General features: G+C 36.4%; 5 protein-coding genes across 5 annotated transcripts; 2 read left to right on the top strand and 3 right to left on the bottom strand.

Annotated features, from left to right (window-relative positions):
- The first annotated feature begins 5,099 nt into the window (after positions 1–5,099).
- LOC108575883 (5'-3' exoribonuclease 2) lies at positions 5,100–6,520 on the top strand. Its single transcript, XM_017938801.1, has 3 exons — positions 5,100–5,373; positions 5,903–6,189; positions 6,265–6,520. Exons 1-3 carry the CDS (start codon positions 5,341–5,343, stop codon positions 6,500–6,502), a joined length of 558 nt encoding a protein of 185 aa, XP_017794290.1. The 5' UTR covers positions 5,100–5,340; the 3' UTR covers positions 6,503–6,520.
- Positions 6,521–7,357: 837 nt separating this feature from the next.
- LOC108575840 (nucleolin-like) lies at positions 7,358–10,381 on the bottom strand. The gene is made up of 7 exons (XM_017938748.1): positions 10,073–10,381; positions 9,081–9,298; positions 8,726–8,998; positions 8,383–8,640; positions 7,898–8,290; positions 7,675–7,826; positions 7,358–7,596 (listed from the first exon to the last, which is right to left on the bottom strand). The coding sequence occupies exons 1-7, from the start codon at positions 10,245–10,247 to the stop codon at positions 7,359–7,361; spliced, it is 1,707 nt and encodes a 568-aa protein (XP_017794237.1). The 5' UTR covers positions 10,248–10,381; the 3' UTR covers position 7,358.
- Positions 10,382–12,401: 2,020 nt separating this feature from the next.
- On the top strand, positions 12,402–14,147 carry LOC108575778 (interaptin-like). The gene has a single exon (XM_017938671.1). The coding sequence runs from the start codon at positions 12,402–12,404 to the stop codon at positions 14,145–14,147; it is 1,746 nt and encodes a 581-aa protein (XP_017794160.1).
- A 202-nt stretch (positions 14,148–14,349) lies between these two features.
- Positions 14,350–14,571, bottom strand: LOC108575861 (NADH dehydrogenase [ubiquinone] 1 beta subcomplex subunit 1). The gene has a single exon (XM_017938774.1). It carries the CDS (start codon positions 14,561–14,563, stop codon positions 14,384–14,386), a length of 180 nt encoding a protein of 59 aa, XP_017794263.1. The 5' UTR covers positions 14,564–14,571; the 3' UTR covers positions 14,350–14,383.
- LOC108575862 lies at positions 14,542–15,043 on the bottom strand. The gene is made up of 2 exons (XM_017938775.1): positions 14,968–15,043; positions 14,542–14,724 (listed from the first exon to the last, which is right to left on the bottom strand). The coding sequence occupies exon 2, from the start codon at positions 14,718–14,720 to the stop codon at positions 14,565–14,567; it is 156 nt and encodes a 51-aa protein (XP_017794264.1). The 5' UTR covers positions 14,721–14,724; positions 14,968–15,043; the 3' UTR covers positions 14,542–14,564.
- Positions 15,044–15,803: the final 760 nt, after the last annotated feature.

Below are 15,803 nucleotides of genomic sequence, written 5' to 3' on the forward strand. Positions count from 1 at the left end.
CCTGCCGTTCGTTTTTTTGTTTTTTCTTTTTCTATACACACCTCGCATGAAAGAAACGCAAAAAGGTATCGAAGAGATGAGAAACTTGTGTAATTAGGCGAGCTGGCGCTCGACAGTCCAAGCGCGTGAGTAACTATTCAGGATCGTCGTACGTGAAATGTGTAAATATCGCGAATATTTTTTGAAACAAATGTGTGTGATTGTCGGGCGATCCGAAGAGTGCGAGTACGCGTTACTACGAGGTCCGTTCGATTTTTTTGTTGCGAAATGAATGGACTCGACGACTGCTTGCTTTCCGTACTCTCGAAAAGCGTAACTTCTCGATTGCTGCAGCGGCACAAACTATGATAACGCGTCGAGGAGACAACAGAGGTGTAACACTCTCGTAAATGTCAGGGCGCACGAATGATCGTTTAGCGATTTCTTCTTTCCGTGAAACGTTCTTTCTTTTCTTTTTTTTCTTTCTTCGTTTTACTCGTTATTTTATTCATCCGACCACTGTGCGCACGTTACGAATGTGTAATTATTTATTTGCTCTTAATCGATTGTGAATTTGATTTCGAAGCTTTCACCCCGAACAGTTTTTAATTCTATTTAACATTGTATACGTGTACCTCGAAGCGAATCCTTTCGAAAGTGTACAGACGTTAGGAAAGACACGCGAGATTGAGGGATGCGAGGAGGAAGAAGATGGCGCGTTTGCGAGACGTATAATTATATAGAAATGTTTTGGTGTTCGTCGAAAAAAAGGAAAACCGTTGATCGGTTCCGTGCGTAATAATTATAATGTAAGATGAAAAGATGTTGGATCGCGTTTTTTCGCTGCACGAGAAGGACCGCTCGGTCCTCGAGCCGTCGTGTGTACAGAAAAAGAGAACGCAAGGATCCGCCCTGTATATCGAGCGGTGCTTGTCCGTTCCACCCTGTTGATGGCTGTACGTGTGTGCGTGGCTGCCTGCGTGTCTGCGCGAGTGCCTGTATTTTTTAATACACATATCCGCATATTTTTCCTAGATCGCCGGAGCAAAAGATATTTATGAAAAAGTGCTGCGATATCGGTGAAGGATGTTGATGGAGGAGAGTATTAAGCGAAAGAGAACAGATCGAGGAGGAGTAGGAGTGAGCGAGCGACACCGACACCAGAAGAATATAAGGTTTCCTTTATTTTCATTCATTGTACGCAGTTGCAATGTATCAGAGTGTAATATATAAAAGTTGTAAGTAATAGAAGATCCTGAATAATTTACTCGCGTCCTCGCAAATCGTAATCGGGAAATTATGTATTATCTCTGGAAAAATATACCTACACGTATAGACGCGTTTGCATACTCGCATGTACACGTACACGCACACGCGCACCGCTGCAACCTAGAGACACTTGAAGACGGTATCGTTTTTCCCTGAAAAATTCCTTCGATCGGTGAATCGTGGATAGAACGAGCATTTGTTTGAAAAGACCGCGAACAAAAGGATGAACATGCGTTGATAAATATCAACGCTATCGGAACTGAAATGTTTCCCTGTGCGCTTGCAGAATTTCTACGAGTGATGCGATCTGACGCAATTTAAACACATCGGAGTAACAAGCTAAATTCAACGCCGTATATATTTCTTTTTCTCCATACATGAACTCTCTTTTGAAAGAATGGCGGGAATCGAGCAGTCTCAGCGAAGAAACGGGTATCCATTACTGAGAGAGACAGAGAAAAACTTCGATAATGTTTCGGTCTGCGAGAGCCTTACCACGTTTCATCGAATACCTAAGTATATTTTGTACCGAGTGAAATCGAGCGTTGGAGATTATACGTAATGGAAAAAGGGAAGTAAGAAGGGTGCTGAAGTTACGAAGAATTAAAGCTATTATTTTACTAAGTGAAAATGTACGTGTGCACACAAATACACATACACACAAGCTAACTCGTACAAGATATAAGAGCGGTATCAAAGTTTTACCACTTTGCGCCCCTACACTATGCAGGTCATTTCTTAATATGTAAAAAGATACAACAACGCTACAGGGGTAGATTCAAAGCCTAACGCGACGCCAAGGTGTTCGATATCACGCGTTGGCCCTGAATTCGTTCTCTTTCATTCGGATTACAATCGTTTACGTTCGAGAGGAAAGAAAAAAAAAGGTTGAAAAGGAGGACCACTTTTAATTTAAACACAAATCTAAATTCAACACTGCCTGTGATATTGAAAACAATCTTGTTCTCGCATCGGTGAATCATTCTCAACTTCTCAATGGGTATTACGTAATAAGGAGTTAATAGCTGTCTGCTGCGTTAGAGTTTTATAATCCTTTTAGAACGTTAGACTCCGAATGTACGTTTAACGGAGTATGTATTTCTCTCTCGTTGCTCTCAGGCCCTGAACCTACCCTGAACGATACTTTATAGATATTAAAAAGAAAAAAAGACAAACCTAACCAGCCTGGATATCGACGAGTGCAAGCTCTGAGGTAATCTTTTCCGCGAAGTATTATCGATCGATCGGGGCGAGGCGAGGCGAGTCGAGCGTCGTCGAGTTGTACGAGAAAACGCGACGTCACCAACGAGTGGACTCCACCGAAAACTCTTAAACGTCTGTTCCCACGCAAAATGTTGATTTTGCTGAGCTTACAGATAACTGAGCGAATATTAAATGTCTTGTTAAGAAAAAAATGAAAGAAAAAAAGAGTAGAAAACGTCTCCCAAGAGATATTGAATCCCACCAAACCACTTCTTCCTGCCTTCTTCCCTCGTTCTCTCTCACTTGAAAGAATACCGATAAGATCTTGATGAAAGGCATCGACTCCACGGTTTTTTTTTTTACCTTTCATCTCCTTACGTAAAGACGACGTTGCATATTTAAGTTCGATGGTTTCACGACGGAGAGAAAACTCATCCTTAAGAGAGAGTATTCTACATCTCGGTGCAAGATGTCGTTAACGAAGGAACGAACGATCGCTCGAAATGTACGATGGCCGCGCGATCGTTCTTTCGATCCATCGATTCGTCATTTAAATCGAACGTATCGCGAAATAATAGACAGAGGTAGTACTTATGCACACGAAGATTCTAGAAGGCGTAGGAGTTGTTCGAAAAGTCAGATGTAAATCACGGGGGATAAATCCATCGTGAAAAGCCCACGCGGAGTATCGAGACTCCTACGATAACGTGTGTATACGCGAATTACGTGATAGCGCGGATGCTCGCGTCGTGCCTTTCTTCCAAGCGACAAAATCCTTTCTCTCCTCTTCGTCTGTTCGAGGCAACGATAGCCGTTCGATTATGAAATAGGTTGCATCGTGCGAACGATCGGTATCGTGTGGAATCGTAAATACGCTGTCGTCGAACATATCGAGTACGCGATCAGCAGGTTATCGAGGGTACGTTGGCCGAAATTCAAAGAATAAAAGGTACTTTCGAACCGTAGTACCTTTCGATCGAGCCCTGGCGGTTCGCCAATGATCGACACCGTGGTTATACGAAAGGATAACGACCCTTCTTCGATATACACGTACATATGTCTACCTTTCTACATACGCTGCTGCTGTTGCCTAACAGTGTATGTCGATACAAGTTCAATCTAGACTCGGTAGAGTGTGCTTCAGTCAGCTAGACAGAACGAAGAAGTCGATTAAAGGAGGAGAGATGCAGGCCAGACATGATTTAAGACCAGGTGACGGTTCGTAAGTTGAACACACGACGTCACATTCAAGAAGAGGCATAAATGTAAATGTTATTTTCCGTAGTACTAGAAAGAGAGAAGAAAGCAAACTACCTTATGCAGCTCAGGCTTAGGAACTTTTTCTATGCTTGGTTGAACACGAGCTTATCGAGCACGTCGATAGTTGAGGTTAAATGGAAAGAGAACCTGAATAACAACTGGAGTGTAAGCTTGGTAGGATCGATTGAAAGAAAGGGTTTAGAGGAGAGAGAGAGAGAGAGAGAGAGAGAGAGAAAGAGAGAAAGAGAGACTCGATTCAGGCCAGACACGAGTCTGACGATCTTTGAACCCGGTTCAGCATAGGATCGATTGAAAGAAAGGGTTTAGAGGAGAGAGAGAGAGAGAGAGAGAGAGAGAGAAAGAGAGACTCGATTCAGGCCAGACACGAGTCTGACGATCTTTGAACCCGGTTCAGCTGCGATCGAGGATTGAGATCGGTCGCAAACGGAACATTGATCGTTAATCGGCTACTGGGCACACGGTATGTAATGGGTTTGGTGCGAAAGGACAGAATAAAAGGGTAAAATGTCAGCGCGACTCTGTTACTACCTACGAAAGAGCAAACGCATCCTATTTGCCCGTGTGCCCTTAAAAGAGCGAAATCTCATCCATCGTAACGACGTTGGCCTTTGAATCGCGTGCCAAACGGATGGCGATAAATCCAACCGTCTCCGCTGTGCACGGGAGAAAATAATCGTGAAACGAATACGTGTCTCTCGAGAGCAATTCATCGAGCACGTTGAACACACACCACGCGTATTCATACGAGATGCGCAACGACAGAATCATTCGATTCTCTAAAGATGGTGCATTCTTTTAATTGAACCTTCCGTGGGATTTCTCTCCTATCCTTCTGTTATTATGCTGCACTAGCAGACAGGTGTCGAGACTGCACGTTATCGCTATTCGATAATTCATTTCCTTTACACCACGAGACACACTGCGAGTACTTGCTTATTCCGCAAAATACAATCTTGTTTACCGTATGTTTATTCTTTGCTCTTCGACTTGCTTCATCTCTGTCACTTTTTTATCGCTTTAAACTGTCCATTAAATAGCTACAACTATATACTATTAACTGTTCGAATTAATTGTAATTGTAATTAAACCAGTAATTAAAGTAGTATTTAAAAATTTAGATCTTGAGGAAATCTACAAGTATGTATACATACATATGTGTATATGTATACATATAATAGTCGTAAAATTTTTATTCGACAAAACTTTTGGTATAGCTTGTACGAACGACGGTACAAACCAAAGAATTCTATTGAGAAACGCAGAAACCGTCCACCGGTTACAAAGGAATAATGCAATTACAATGGTTTCGGCAGTGTTACAAAAATGATAAAAACAATTGCATTTCCGTGACTTCATTGTTGCGGTCCGACACAATAGAAAGCATTAGGGAGGTAAAAAGTGTGATTTAAGCGATCCCCTGTGAGCATCGGTCGTATCAGAGGGGGGAAAAAAGCACTGTCGTCCTTGCACAGAGCTAGTGCCGGGTATATAAAAGCTGGCAGAGTGAACGAGCGCAGATGTTAGTGGCTTCTGAAATCCAGCGATATCGTCGCGAGTGCCGTCAAGGGATGCCATTTAAAGTGTCAGTGTGACCGATCTCTGGCGACGATGACCTCCTGTAAAATTGTGCCACGATCGCTGGTATGTTTTCAATTCGATCTCCAAATAACCGTGACATAATTCGAAATCATTTGACGACGAAGCGGTACAGTTCAGAGCAGATTTCTTCGCGATCACATTTTCTTTTTCTCGAGCAGGGTGTAAAAAAAACAGATATCGTATCGGAAGATGTTTCGATTGAAGAATCGTTTGTAGACTAGGAGAATCGGTTGAATAGAAAGTGTCCTTTCGATACACAGTTGCACGTGTGTCGACGTAATACGAAAGATCGTTAGATCACACTTTTACCATACGTTCCCAGCGGTCGAGGGGTCAGCACGCGAGCCGAGTCGAATTCACTTCAGGCGAACGGACAGATGCGACTAATTTTCGCAAGACGTGCGCGTACTGTCACCTGCAAATAAATCTCCATGTTATCGCGGCTCTTGTAACAACACATACATGTATGGAAAGTCACACTGAAACTTAGTTTTCACTCGTCGTCACCTTTTACCCCTTTTATCTCTCTCTCTCTCTCTCTCTTTCATCGTTTCCCGCATGACTTGCCCAGATACTCTGGCTAGTGATTGTCGGCAGCACGTGTCGCTGCACCGGCGAAAAGTTGTCGCCGGATCAAAAAGCGCCTCCGTTTGCTCGCGGTTCCGGTGGATTGAACCTGAACACGCCATTCGAGGACAATAAAGCCAGGAATCGTCCAATCTCGGGCGGGAATCCTCAGGTGGACGACGTGCAGAAAGAAGAAACGGAAATGCTGAAAGAGGTGGACGGTGAGCTAGTGAGAACCGTAAAAGGAAGCTTCTCTTACAAAAGTCCCGAAGGTCTTCCCATCTCCGTCAAGTGAGCGACAACTTTTTCCTAGTACGTGGTCCTTCACTTGTCCTATTCACACTTCACTTTCATATCATTTTGAAGGTACGAAGCCGATGAGAACGGAAATAGAGCCAGCTTCAAGTTCGGTAGTGGTGGTGGAACTGGTAACGGTTTGCCGCCCTCCGGTCGCCCCTCTGGACCGAGAGGAGGAGGAGGAGGAGGAGGAGGTGGAGATCCAGGCGGTCGTGGCGGTCAAACTGATAAAGATTCAAAAGGATCGAAAAGTAGCTCGTATTTACCGCCAAATGGCGTCGATAGAAGCTACCTACCGCCGCAATAAGGCCACCGCGATTTCTTCCAGCCAAACTCAACTTGACGAACTTTCGATGACGCGACATTTTGGAAAAATTTTCCCGCTACACTCGTAATTCGAAAGGTACGACATTCCATCCGTCGCATTCTTCAATCGACGCAACGAAGAACGAAGATGTGTCTTTTGGTACAGTTCAATGATCCCGAGGACAATTTCAATTCAGCTTTTAGAAAAGTGACTATTAACGCGTTACACAAATGTTGCCCTTTCTTCGAAGGAACTGTTCAGCATTCGAGTAATCGCAAAGTAGTTGGCAATACTAATTGATTCGCTAGTGAACACATCAACTTTTATAAAGTAAGAAATAAAATATATTTTTTCACAGATGCTGCTATTACAATTCACAACCCTACCGATCATCATATACCTCCACTCTTCTTAAGCGGCCCGCACACGATCAATTTTATTGATCAATCGAGTTTGACGATAATATTGAGAATCAAAGTATTTACAAAGTCTTCGATCTTGAGATCAATTTTTCTTTCAATATCAACCGCACGCAATCAATAGTACTATCAATATTTGTCGGTATTGACAATACTATTGATCATGTACGAACCGCTTTAGCAATTTTTCAACACATATATACACACACGCACACGCACACATACAAACATTAAAACCATTTTCTCGAAACCGTGATTATTACACTTTTAATATATCCGTCTTCGTCTCATTCCGCACATCGAAACGTATTAGTGAATATGACGACTGTATTGGTTCTTGTATCCGCTTTGAATCGTAAAAAATGTTTATTCTTACGATATTTAATGTTTTTACAAACAAACAAAATATTTGGTAAACATAATGAATTGGCTAGTGTTCATCTTTCGGAACCACGATAAGTGGTATAACCAAATGGGCTTAGCAGCACCGGTATATGATAGTGACCGGCTGGATTTTTTACATCAAACACTATCTCGATAAATGGATACATTGTTTCTATTCTTCTCAATGTAAAATATTTATCAACGTCAAAATGAATCTTGTAACGTCCAGCCGTAAAATTAACCTTCATATTATCAACTAAATCTACGCACCGACCATTTGCACTCGTATTGCTAGAAAAGAAAGGTTATCGTCGATATTGTAGGTATTATCGGTGATATAAGCACAAAAAATATTGCACTGAGATTTACCTTTCGTTTAAAAAGGTCCACCGACCGTCCATTAATTTATAAAGACTAACTTGCAAACCACCAACTGGTAAACCTTTACTTGTATCCACAACATGAGTAGAAATACGAGGCTTTTTGATTGAAGGGTACTTTACAGTCTTCAAAAGTACATGCTGGAACAAAGTCATGATTAATAATCATTCTGAACAAAATTTTACTCAGGTACAACTACAAGTCAACGTACTTTTTTCGGACTTTGATAACTAGTACTTGCTACAGCCAATTGATCCTTATTTATCTGAACGCCTTTCGTAGCGTCCTGTGCTTGATTAGCTGCAATTGCAGGTTTCTGATCAGCCACTACCAACGTAGGAAATTTACCCTTTAATTTACTCAGAACATACTGAGCACCAGGCTGGAATGTACCACCTGTTAAAGTCAGAGTTTTTCCGCCCGTCGTTAAAGTAATTGTTCTATTTTGTGCAGGAGCGATGGGAATTGTATTCACAGGCTGAAGCACACCAATAGTATTAGAAGTAGGTGCAACTGAAGAATTTATTTGATAGGTTGTTCCTAAAATAGGCAATGGGCATGCCATCACTATACCAGATTCCCCTTGTTCTTTACACTCATCTTGCTAAAACATCATAAAAAATTGCAATGTAAATTGTTACTTTTAGTCAATGACGCTATATCTTTATTTTGCTCATATATATGTACAATATCTACCAATAATTTTACAGATTTTCTGTCCAATTTACTATCGTTTCGTCTAGACGCTCTCCCATTTTCGCGCGATTCTTTCGGCGATTCTTTGTCGGTGTATTCTGAATCAGGAAGAATCGACATAACTTGCATTTCCTGATTACTTTGTTCCTCTGACTCTACTACCATTTCCATCTGTACTGCTTCTTGATTATCCGTGTCTTCTAAATATTCACTCTGCATATGATCCATTGCTTCGGTCAAAGAATCCTGGCAACTATCCTGTAAATTAATGTCATTAATATTATACATTATTGAATTAAATTAAAAATTTATTAATCATTTATTAAACAACAACTATTATTACCAGTCTTTCTATCTTGACTTTTTTTATAGAATGTTTCATATCTTCTTCGTCAGAAGGTATTTGCATATGTGCTACATCTACCTCTACCTCTTCCTCCTCCTCCTCCTCCTCCTCTTCTTCTTCTTCTTCTTCTTCTTCTTCTTCTTCAACTTCACAACCAACATCTTCTTTAATTTCTTTTTCATCCAATTCATCGTCTGTTTCTAATCTTTCAACAACATATTCCACTTCGTCTTCATTTTCTTCTACTTCAGTTTGAACATGTTCAACAGCCTAATATAAAATTCTTTGATCAATTTCTATTGAAAATTCAAATGACATTGAAAATTTTAGTTACAAATGGAAAAATGTAAACCTCAATCTCGTCGACTTCCTCAACTTCAACGTCTTCTCCCACACACGTTTTTACAGCTGTAACCTTCTTTTTTTCTTCCGCTTGATGCAACAAGGCTGATCGCTGGTGCTTCATAGTGCACGTGTGTTTCAGCAACGAAAGTCGATGTGCATGAAGATTTTTCTTGCAATACATACAATAAGCACGTGTCGGTTGAAAAGGTACAGATGTCAACCATCCTGTGGACAAACATTCTATCAAGTATTTATTTGTTTACAATTTCGCACACGTTGTTTCCTCTCGCGAACAGCTGCGGCAGAATGTCCCGAAATTCGTCGTTTCACTAAATACATTTTAACCGTATGGTGATATCTACTCAAACGTTGAATTACCCAGTAGCACTTTTACTGGTAACTTATTAACGCTAGTAATATGGTTACACATACAACAGTGTTCAGTAATGTCATGTACGCTGAACGCGAAAGATGGGATCTTTCCAATTTCTATGTAAACAGATCGCATAACGTTCGAAATGAAAAAGAGTACGATCCATCCATCGTTTAAGTGCCAACAATTAGACTACATCAAATACAACAAATATTTACAAGTATACCGATAACGTGTATTCAAAGTAATGGTAAACGATAGTATTATGCAGTTTCAAGTGTATCTGAATGAAAAAATAAAACAGAAGTTTAAAAAAATAGGATACTGAAACTAATTGCAAACGCTTAAAGCGATGAAAGATATCCGCCGATTATTGAATAAACAAGGGGAAAGAACAATCAATGTTACGCGACAACGACAACGATTCCCTCTAAAAATAATTTACTTTTATTAATCGAAAGCGTCACTGCCTAAGGCCGTGACGAAGCGTAGCAGCCACGACTATTGTATACATATGTGTGTATCCAGCGTGGCACAGTACATCATGTTTTAGTGCTCACAAAGGCGCAATTTCGTTTGTCCTATGAGCCTCTTTAGAAGCAGCAATGAACAATAACGGGAAGTACCTTGAAAGTCGGGCATTTGTTCCCATTCTTTGCGGTATCGTTGTGTGTAGACACGCGTCTTAGCATGGCTGATTTTCCCCGTTGGGGTAAGACGCTGACCTGTCGGCGTTAGAAGATTGGCATGTAACACCGTCGGGTTGGTCGTTATCATCGACGGCTGCCTCTTCTTCTCCATTCCTTCCGAACGAGGAACGATTCGAAATCACCCGGATCTCAAAATACCCAAAATCGTAACACAAAATCACTAAATAGTTTTTTCCACGATGAAAGGGGGAGGGGGCATGTGGCGAGCACCGAGATCCTCGCCTAGCCTAGTACCGAAGTTAACTCCCTAGCAATGGCGGACAACTGCAACGCCTGCAACCATGTAACCCCCTAACCCCCTCTGCTCGCCGTCGTCCAGCTGCCAACGACGCAACTTACACTACCGTATCAAAAATTACTTGCACCCCATTCTCTTACTTCTACGTTCTCCCATAAAAATTCGATTTTACATCTTCCAATATTTTTTTAATCATCCTTCCTAATATATTTTCAAACTTTATTTCTTTTTAATTATATATACATGCTTGTAAGATTAAAATAATTCACTTGACTAATTCTAATTACAATATTGGTATTTCTCTCTATGAGGGTATTAGTTGTATGAATTGAATCAGCAACGAATTTAAAATGTTTCTCATTTATTGCGTTTATAGGTAATAATTTCAATACGTAGAAATTTTCATAATATTTAATTTTCAAATTATTCGATAGTTACATTTCTCCATATATCTTTGACCGATTATACGCATCAAATATGTAATCGTATTACTGATTTTATCATATGTAATCTTGCTACTCCATGAAGCATGATATTATTTGTGTATATCCTATCTACGATACTGTTTTCAGTGAAACGTATGGAACTATTGGTTGAATCGATATGCGTGCGCATACCAATGGATATTCCATATTAGCCGGGAAATATATTAATTGGTTATATACAAAGAAGTACAAAATTCTTTACATTAAGAATGAAATACAAAATATTTGTCACCTAATTGTAGTGCAGATTATATGATTTTAAATTAAATATTATAAGATTAAATAAAAAACAATACTCTATCTTATTTTAGGATATTAAGCGCCATCTAAATGGCCCTGAACTAATGAATCAATAATAGCGCCCTCTTTATGAGAGAAAAGCAAATTAAGACTATCTAAATTAGGGGAAACCTTTGAAATAGTTTAAATTGTGAAACTTCTGAAAGCGTACAAAATAATACGAATAAATTTTCATATATTTATGTAATTAATTGTATTTTCTATCTAGCCTAATATAAAATGAATTATGATTAATTCAAATTACAATGAATTTTAAATGGAAAATTGTAAAACATATTCATATCTGCCATGTCCCTTTTGTTGCTACGTTTGTTATATTTAAGGCGTATACTACTAATAAAAAGATTAGCATATAGTAAAATCTTACATTTACTTAATATACAAAAGAAGTTAAATGAAAATAGATAAATTTATTTTCGCACAAAGATTATTGATATATTCCATGTACGTTTTAATTACGCGTTTTTAAAACATATTACAGTAGTATAATTTTCTTTTTCTTTAAAGGAGAAATCATTGTTTCTAGATTTTCGTTAGGGAAGAATATTTACCTTTATAGAGTTATATTCGTTAAAAACCTAAACATTGATGAACACAATGTCACTAGCTGAAAAAATAATGATATTACCAAAGCAATTTTCATATGATAACGATTTAAAATTTTCTGTAAATATCACAAATAGTTTCCTCTATATTTTCATATTAGAAACTTAATGATGTTTATGTTGTTATTTTATATAGTTATTATGCATATATGAGTTATTATGTGTACACACACACACGCACACACACACAAATTCAAACATGATAAACAATGAATACTAAACAAATATAAACTGAAAATGTGACAGATACCAATATAATCTACAAATAAAAAAATATGAAAGTTTAGTTACATTTTGCATTAGAAATACAACTTAGAGCAAACTTAAAAAATAAACAAACTTTGTGCATGTTTTCGGAGGTTTAAGAAATTGTAAGCATTCACAGGATATTGTGTCCAAGAAAACGCAAATTGTAATTTATAATTTCACAAATGAAACGGTGTTCGTATGAATTTATTCTTGTACATGTAATTAAACATATTTGACATAATGTTGACAGAATAGAAATTTACTAATTAAGTGAAACTAGCCTTAATTACCTTGTAACGTCGGGTGTAAATATGTGGAATGTTTTCTAAACAAACGTCCGTTCAACAAGTTGTTTCTGTCTCAAAAAAATGAAACAAATGAAATATAAAGTAGAAGCTTTTATTGTACCCGTGAGAAATGATTATAACGTTACATCTAAGGCAATTGATGTACAAATAATAAATGATGTTAAGAATGTTAGTATTGAAAAAAGTAAATCCAATTATATCGAAAATAATAAAAATGATTCCCTTTCCATGGATGAAGAAAGTATGCAAAACTTAGAAAATTGTACAGCAATTGAAAAGATTGTTAGAAGAACTGATGTTGACATAAACAATTCCAACAAAGATACATCCATTAGTTTTTATTCCTCTCTTGACATTTCTAAAATAAAATGTGAAGAATTATTCAATGACAATGATAAAAGTTCTTTTTCAAGTGTGTCTCACAGGATTCATAATTTAGCCCCTATTAAAGAAAAAAGTGAAGATGGTGAAGATAAATGTACAGACTTGTGTTATCATGGATGTAAAAATGGATGTTCAGCAACTGTGCCAGCACCACAACAAGTTAGTGAAAAAGTATTTAAAGAAAATTGGTTACAGAAATTACAGGAAATAAAGAGAAGAGAATTAAAATTAAGAAATAAAGAGATTATTTTACAAAATCGTGAAAAAGCATTGCTTAAGAAAGAAAGAGAAATAAAAATCTTAGAAAGTGTTTTAAGAGATAAATTGAAACAAATAGATTCACATTTTAAAGAAAACAAACACTTTGATTTGTTTAAAATAGACACTCCAGAGACACAAAAAGATATTTTAGAACCATTAATTTATGTTGATCCTAAAGGAATACATAAAGAAAAATCAGATACAAATGACAATCTGAACAGGAAGTTGGATAATGTAGAAGTTAATAAATTGTATGTACCTACAGAAAATAATCAAGTTTCATCTCATAATCAAACTGAACAACTACATAAACATACAAATGACATACAAAACTTTATACATACAGATATACAATACAAAGATTTATATCAAGAAAAAACAAGTATTGAGAGTTCTTGCTCTTCTGTTGATAATCTACCTGTAGGAAAAAAAATAAAACAGCGATCAAATATAAGAAATTCTACAACTTCAAAGACTTTTTATCTCAAATCTACTTGTGATAATAATAATAAAACAAGAAAACCTTGTAAAATATACTACGATGATTTAGATACTACATTATCTGCTGATATTGGAGATTCATCATTTGTACAAACTTCTCAAAAATTTAATCCTGAATTATATAAAAGACCTTGTGCATTTAAAAGATCAGCTAGTGAACGTCATGTGAAATATATCAACAATGAAAACAATGCAAATCTTGAAGCTCAACATGTAAGTAATCATAATGAAGAGTTTCAAACACCAATTGGAATAGAACAAGAGAAAGTATTCAAAAGAGTTACTAAAAACATTTCTGTTTCACAAGATAAGGATACAAAGTTTCAACACTATGGTCTCATAGATCAAAATGTAGGTACTGTAAATAATATATGTAAAGTGGAAAATGAAAAAAGGTATTCATATCTTAATTTAGAAACAAGCAATAAATTGTGCTCTTGTCAAAAAATTACTAAAGATCTAAAAAACCGGCCAGTCTCTTGGAATGAGCAGACAAATGAATGGCTTCAAAAGAAACGGAAGGCTTATAGTATGACAATAAAAAAAGTACATATAGGCAATAAAGAAAACATTGAACTTCATGCCAAAACTAATGACAAATTTGAAAAAGTTGTAAAAAAAAGGGATATGAAAAATAAGCTGCTCACAATATTTCGCTAATATTATAATTGTATATTAATCATTTGAAAAGAGAACTTATTTGTATCAATATTTTTGATATGTATGAAATAATATTATACTATTTTACTACATTAAAAATAAATTCATAGTTTACATAATTGAAATATATATTACCTTTGTAATTGATTTCACAAGTTTATTTTATTTAAGTTACATGTATATATAAGAAAATTATGTTCTGTACTTTGTTATACAACTAATACATGAAACATAAATTATGGCCAAGATGGAGGTTCTCCAGGTTGTAATTCTCTCCCATATAAAGCTGATTTATCCCGAAATCTTGTCATCCTCAAGGTAATTTTTTTATCAAGCTGCTTCCCAATATACCATGCAGATGGTCCAAGAATGAGAACTAAAGCATATTGCAGTGGAAGTGACTTTATTTTTGCCATTTTAATAAGATAATTTCAAGTTTGTTTCTTCAGCTAATTTTTTTTTCCACAATCGAGTATGATTCCAATCTGCATAAATAGTAAGTGCAGATAAAGTAGGAAAAGTACCCACTGCCCAATACTGTTTTATAAATCTTGCTATATTTCCCAGACCCATCAAACTAAAACAGAAATATTGAAACTCTCGTTTTAACCTTTGACAACAAAATATACTTATGTTAATAATATATCACATAAACTTGTTAAAAATTCACATAAAAGGAACAGTTTTTGTAAAAGATCTAACAAGTAAAATTATCAAGGTTATGTATCGTATATGATGAAAATACAATTAATTTTTACTATTTAAATTGCCTTCAAAGTTAAATAAATAAATATATCGTATTAGATTATACAATGTTTACCAAAATTATTAAGTTCAAATCTTTCTCCCGTAAAAGCTGAGAATCTTCCTACGCGACACACATTATATATAATGTGACGTAACGCCGAAGAATGCGTCTTGCTTGAATGAAATAAGTCTCCTCAGTGTGTTACTAGAAAGCGAAGTAACTGATAAATTTTTATGAAAAGCATTTACAATTAATACAATGAAACAGCAAGAGATATATAATTCATACATATGAAATTAATTTTGTGATGTTCGCTATTTCTTAATATGAATAATATTTAAGGTACCTTTTTTTTGATATTACTTTACTAAAGCAACAAATCCCGCGGGAAATTTTGAAATCTACAAATTAATATGGATAGCACCAATCTGACACAAGTGTAGATAAAATATTTCATTCAAAGAAAATAATACGTATCTTTGATATAGCTATATCATTTCTAATTAAAATATCAATAAATTGATTTTTCAACTAATATAACTGAATTAAAAACAAGTCGTTATTTCTATTTTAATTTAAATAGTATACAAGTTTTATGTACTGAATGTTATTTAAACAGAAATACAAAATTATCGATATTTTAAACCCTCTTTATTATTTCGAACAATATTGTCTATAGTAATAAACATCGCCATATCATTGCGATGGTTTCTAATTTAGTTAAATTAATAAAATAATGTTTTTTAAAAGATATTGATTACTATTGCGGTACAATATAGTAAAATGTTGCGGTTCCATTTTAGTAACTGCAAATGCTCCGATCAGTACCATGCTGTTCATAATATATTTAAATTAAAATTTTTGATGAATTAAATAAAAAATTAATCAAAGTGGAATAACTAGTAGGA

Source organism: Habropoda laboriosa, unplaced genomic scaffold, assembly GCF_001263275.1.
Source record: "Habropoda laboriosa isolate 0110345459 unplaced genomic scaffold, ASM126327v1 scaffold243, whole genome shotgun sequence".
Classification (NCBI taxonomy): domain Eukaryota; kingdom Metazoa; phylum Arthropoda; class Insecta; order Hymenoptera; family Apidae; genus Habropoda; species Habropoda laboriosa.